Source organism: Capra hircus, chromosome 21 (genome assembly GCF_001704415.2).
Source record: "Capra hircus breed San Clemente chromosome 21, ASM170441v1, whole genome shotgun sequence".
In the NCBI taxonomy this organism is placed as follows: Eukaryota; Metazoa; Chordata; class Mammalia; order Artiodactyla; family Bovidae; genus Capra; species Capra hircus.
In genome coordinates this window covers 47,758,761-47,764,677 of record NC_030828.1, presented here as the reverse complement: position 1 = coordinate 47,764,677, position 5,917 = coordinate 47,758,761, and the positions used below count along the sequence as shown (strand labels likewise).

Here is a 5,917-nt window from a genome sequence, read left to right as displayed (position 1 = left end):
GTACAGTTAAATATGGTTAAGATAGTATGTTTTCTATTGTGTGACTTTTCTGCAATTAAAAATATTTAAAAACATCTTTCTTCTTTCAAGTTGAGATCTGATTTTTTTGTATTTCCTTTATTCATTGCCCTTTGCAACATCTTTAGGACATCTCTTTTTTTCCCTTTCCACTACCTTTCCCTGGGATGTAAATTAGCAATTACTTACTCTCATAACAGAGTCTCAGGTCATAAATGAGGGCAGCCAGTAGTTTAATCTGTGAGAGATTGTGATATCATCTAGTTCGTCTGGTAACCACAGCAAACCACAGAGGAAGAAGTACAGTTTCCTATTCATACTGACTCAGGTTTTTTCTTTCTCAGAACTAACAGACTTCAAAAAATAGGTAAAATTATAACACCAATCTTGGTAAAAATTCCAAAGGTAATCAGAAATCTTGCTCAAAGAACAACTAAGCCAATATGTGTGTGTCTTGATATAATCTGTTGAAACAGAAGATTCAAATTGCAAAGTCAGACAACTTGCAACAACATAATACATTTGTTTATTTAGTTAATATTACAATGGAAACAGGTTAAGAGCACTAGATCTGTGTCCCCAGAAGAGGATAATGATCACGACTTTTATTTGTAAATTTCACTGTCCTTAACTATTAAAAATCTATTTTCCAAAGGAGTAATAATATGCATGATTTTTAAATGACAGATCTAAACTTTCAAATTTATGACCAAAAGCATATTTGTTCATTAAATAAAACTTTAAGGGACATTGTAACTCTTGGTTACTCCTTTCAGGAAAGCACAATGTTCTTGAAGCAAATATACACAAAACATCTTTCCATAGTGATTTTCAACTATTGTGTATCATGTTAATGAAGGAACCTGAGAACCCGAGATGTTGAGAACTCCTGAGTGTTGTAATACACTCTGGTTTACTGAAACAGTCAACCAACAAACATGTATTTAATGCCTACTATGTAGAAGCCAGCATCCTAAAGCAACCCAGGTAATACAAAGAAGTAAAATTATTGGTCTTTGCTCTGCTCAGGCTTCCAATGAAGTTGGTCAGATAAAACACAGACCCAAATTAATTTACTTTCAATGTCTTCAAAAGAAGTGCCGGTGTTACCTAGATTGTATGTGAGAATCACCTGTGCTGAGAACCTAGAAGCAGCAGGTACATAAGCAAGGACATCCTCAGTGCCTACTAAAGTCTGTCTAAATCAGGCTGTGGAGTTCCAAGTTTGAGGGCAGGCTGTTTGAACCCTCATATCTAAAAGCATTCTAGCCAGTCTCACACCTGTCACAGTTAGTGACTGTGTTTGGCAATTGGTTCACGGACTCGTGACAAGGGAGCAAGATAAATGTATCTAGTATGTGAGTCTATTTTGATTTGAATATAGTGTATATATATTATACTGAATACATACATATATATTCAAATCATATATAGGGCGATGTTGACAGCTGGGACTTTCCACTCTGCATGGGAGGAGGCTAAACCACATTATTTAAAACAAGAGACTACATAAGAAAAGTAGGGACAACTCTGCAAACTTCACTGACGACAAGCCAAAACAGAAAGGCTAGAGGAAAGAATCAAAGTAGAGGGCCTAGCAAAAAGGAGAGGTTTTGAGGGGACCTTGGGGGTCCCCTGCCGCCTCTGGGCGGGCCCCACCAATATCCTGAAGAAAAGGCCCTGGGCTAGGGCAAGTAGAGAAGAGGAAAGCAGAGACCACATTTTTCAAACACCACAAATAAATAAATAAATATGTTAAGCAAGAGAATAACTTATTAGGCACCGCTTGAAAGGCAGCAGCCCTCAGGGGTCGGGCAGACCGCACCCTCTAGCCTGCAGGTGGCGGTGACATGATCGGGATTGGCCGAGACTGGGAAGGCATCACCCGAGGTCCCCACCTGGTGCCTGTTGTGACTCTTGGATGGGCACCTCCAGGAGCTAGGGTGAGGGAGAAAGCCTAGTGGAGCTGCACCCGCGCTGCCGGGCGTCCCCCGGGGCAAGCGCACCCTGTCCCGCCTGGCCTAAGGCAGACGAGCGCCCCGGAAGTCCCCCTGCGCTTGGTCTTTGAAACCAAAAGCGCCCTTTGTGAACCAGGCGTGAGGGTGACTTCCATTACAAGCCTTCCTCCCCCGTCAAACCCCGGAATCTTTTTTAAAACCCCTAGTCACTTGTTCTCAGCTCCTTTTTGCTCCAAAGAGGGGGTTTGGATAGGATCGCAGAATGCCTGGGGCTCGAAGCGCGGGACCGATTTTACTAAGCACCTGGCTCCGCTCTGGGTGGATGGGGAGTCGGGGTGGGGGGAGGTTTGGGGATGGGATGCGCGCACCTTCCTTCACTCGAGAGTGAGAGGAAAGACCCGCTGCCTAGATCCTTTTCCAGTCCGAGTTCCCTGAAAAGAGGGCTGCGGAGAGGGAGAGCGAGGGTTCTCCAGGCTCCGCTAGGGGCATCAAGCAGAATCCCGGCGAGCGAGGGCAGCCGCAGGGCGCCGCTGAGGGCGAGCTGTGTTTTCCCGAGGGAAACCTGTGGCGGTAACCGTGGCTCAGCTTAAACAGAAACAACGGCTGGCGGGCTGAGGGTCGGGCCGAGTTGGAGACGTTTATAAGTTCACCACCTGCACCTGCAGGACCGGGCGGAAAGAAAGATCGAAATTGCCTTGGGTGGGGGGAGCACAGAGGGATGAAAAACGCAAGCGCAGGGGAGGAAGAAGCGGAAGAGGGGCCCGCTAGTCTTCCAGCTTATAAGCAAAGCTCCGGGTCCACGTCTGTCTCGCGCCTTTCCTGGGTTTCCACCCGAAGCGCAGTGTCCTGGCCCCACTTTTATTCTCGCACCCCGACGCCTGGGGTCCTTTCGCCTCTCGCATCCGGCCTCCCTTTCTCCTCATTCTCCCCTTCTCTGGGCTCAAGGCTCCCCGGTTCGGACCCGGGGCTCAGAGGGTCGTGATCCTGGACGTGCAGGTGCCATTGCGGAAGACGCCGCCTGACTCCAGGTTCTCGGGCTGGAAGTCCTCCACGCTGTAAGCGCGGCTCTTGAGGGCCGTGGCGTAGTAGTCGACCGGCTCCTCGGCGGCGTTGTCCATCCAGCTGAGGCAAAGGATGCGCTGGAAAGAGCGCTTGAAGTTGTCTGAAAGGAAGCCGTAGAGGATGGGGTTGGCGCAGCTGTTGGCGTAGCCGAGGATGACCGACAGCTGGCTCACCGTGGCGTCGTCCTGCTCCGCGAACACGTTGACCAGCTGCACCACATAGAAGGGCATCCAGCAGATGACAAACACCATCACCACCATCATCACCATCAGGGTGATCTTGCGCTCCGAGCGCTTGCGCTGCTGCCAGCCGGCCTTGAGGGCCACCATGCGCATTTTGGCGATGATGAGCACGTAGCACAAGCAGATGGCCCCGACGGGCAGCAGGAAGCCCATGAGGAAAGTGTACAACACGAAGCCCACCAGCCAGCGCTGGGCGGGCTCGGGCATGAGCATGTTGCAGGCCACCGTGCCGTCGCTGTTGGCCGCCGTGCGCGAGAAGACGACGATGGGCAGAATGACGAGCAGCGACAGCACCCACACGCCCAGATTCACCACCTTGGCCACGGTGGGCCGGCGGTAGCGTGCGGCCTTGATGGGGTGCACCACGGCCACGTAGCGGTCCACGCTAAGCACGGTCAGACAGTAGATGCTGGTGAACATGTTGACTGCGTCCACGCTGAGCACGAGGCGGCAGAGTAGCGCGCCGAAGGGCCAGTGGCGAAGCAATGTGGAGGTGACCAGGAAGGGCACGCTGAGCATGAGCAGCTCATCGGCGATGGCCAGGTTGAGGATGTAGATGTTGGTGGCCGTCTTCATCTTGGCGTAGCGCAGGATCACGTAGATGACCATGGAGTTCCCGCAGAGCCCCACCAGGCACACCACGGAGTAGATGAAAGAGATGAGGATAGCGCTGCCCTGGCCCTCGCTCAAGGTCCCGTTCTGGGACGCGTTTCGCCCCGATTCTTCCATCCCGTCTGCAGCGCCGGCCCCGGGGCCCCTGCCGCCGCCGCCTTCGCCGCAGCTGCCTGGGCTGGGGCTAGGAGAGGAGGGAGAGGAGGCGGTGCCATTGGGGAACATCTCAGCTGATGGGGGCCGGTGGGGTTGCCGGGGCTAGGGCGTTCTCCGGGCGACCCCCGCCGCTGGCGCCCTCACTCGGCACCCCGGCGGTCCGCCCGCAGCTCCCAGTCACCCGGCGCCTGGGGGAAGCGCTCAGCGACCGCAGGAAGCGCAGCTCCACCGCTGCCGGCGGAGCGCATCGCCCGGCAGTTGCCGGTGCGCAGCCGCTCGCCGCTCCTGGGCGCCTGGGCACACGCGAGCGTGGAGAGGGGAGGCCGGGAGACTGGAGCTCCGCGCGGCACAGCCATTAACTGCCGTGGCTGTGGGCTGGCGAATGATTAATAGACACCACCAGCGCGTCAGCAGCTACGAAAGGGAGGGGGGCGGGGGGCGGAGAAAGCGAGGAAGGTAGGCGATAGAGGTGGCTTATCACCCTTCGCCCAATTTTTCCTTCCCAGTTTTGAGCTCCAGTCGACTAGAGCAGCTGCTTCCAGGGTTCCCCTTTACCCATCCTTCAGGGAGACCGGAGGAGTGCCTCCGCTTTCCTGGAGGGTGGGTGAGGAACAAGGCTGTAGATGCTGTCCCATCCCACCGAGCTCCTAGCCAAAGCAAGGCGTGAAGCCGACCTTAGGCACAGATGATGTCTGGAGTTCATCTCAGTTTCCCTCGGTTGCCGCCCCGCCCTGAGGGTCCCCCAACTCCACGCGGATCCCATCGTCCAGGAGCCCTAACCACCGCCCCCCCACTCCGCCCCGCCCCCGCCTGCCCTTCCACTGTGACCCGCTGCGGAATTCCTTACCCAAGGCGCGCTGTCTCCAGACCGACGCGCAGCTGGCCGGTGCAAAGTGCCCGTGCGGTCTGGTAAGCGCGGTGACGTTCTCCGTGCGGTCCCTCTCTTTCCTGGGGCGGGACCCCAGCACAGGCGCCCACTCAGATAGACTCTGAAGACTCGCGGAAACTGACCCTAAGCCGCGAGCGCGAGGAGGAGGAAGGACTGCAACCTGGCGTTAGGGGCTTCTGCCTAACAATCCCGCAGGCAGCGCTTGGCGGGCGGGAGTGTTTGGGGGCCGGGAGAAAACCCACCGCGAATCTCTTAATACAGCCGGTAGTGCCCAGAGCCCCCTGCGTCTGCCGAGCAACAGCCACTGCCGAAAGGAGGACGCGGTGCTGGGAGCCGAGGAGCCGGAGCCTAACCGCTCTCCCGCCCTCCCCCATCCAAACGTGCCAGGCGCGGTATTGAAAATCCATCTAGGTGTTCGCTGGGGATAGATACGGCTGCGCCGCCTGGAAAGGCTCCGCCCGCGTCCCTGCTGTACTTTGTACCCTGCAGAGTCGGCGGGCCCCGGGGGAGGAGAGTGTAAAGGCCTGAGCGAGCAGGGGTGCCAGTCGGGGTCCGGCCTTGCAGGTGATCGGACCTGTCACCAACTCCAGGAACAGCAGGCGGACGGACCTTGTTCAAGACTTTCTGTGAAATACCCAAGATTTCAGCCTTTTTTGAGCCCCTTGGATGTGGGCTGTTTACGTTCCTAAACCTTTAAGAGACAGAAATCGATGTAGGCACGCCTAAAGCTCGCTGACTTTAGGAACTGAACAGTTACTAAACGAACAAAAAACAGTTCAGTTATCATGACTTTTAACGATCTGTTAGGACGTCCCACTATCCCTAATCTGGGTCCCCTTGGGCTTTCCAATTCTTCCAGTCCAAAAAAGAATCACTCCAACTCCCCAGTTCTTTTCAAGATCTCCCTCAAGTCCTTGTCTGAATCGTGTGGGCTCCTTGGAAAATTGACCCGCAGCATCCTAGCGCGGCGGGGGCTCTTT

At 54.5% G+C, this 5,917-nt stretch overlaps 1 protein-coding gene across 2 annotated transcripts; it reads right to left on the bottom strand.

Annotated features, from left to right (window-relative positions):
• On the bottom strand, positions 235-5,366 carry SSTR1 (somatostatin receptor 1). 2 transcript variants are annotated; one of them, XM_018066576.1, is made up of 2 exons: positions 4,896-5,366; positions 235-4,076 (listed from the first exon to the last, which is right to left on the bottom strand). In XM_018066576.1, the coding sequence occupies exon 2, from the start codon at positions 4,007-4,009 to the stop codon at positions 2,945-2,947; it is 1,065 nt and encodes a 354-aa protein (XP_017922065.1). In that variant the 5' UTR covers positions 4,010-4,076; positions 4,896-5,366; the 3' UTR covers positions 235-2,944. The 2 variants fall into 2 exon arrangements, with proteins under 2 accessions (XP_017922065.1, XP_017922064.1); XM_018066575.1 differs by lacking the exon at positions 4,896-5,366 and having other exon boundaries at positions 235-4,807.

Bases quoted from the DNA above. Each gene is read 5' to 3' on its own strand.
- SSTR1 (XM_018066575.1), bottom strand. From the start codon at position 4,117: ATGTTCCCCAATGGCACCGCCTCCTCTCCCTCCTCTCCTAGCCCCAGC.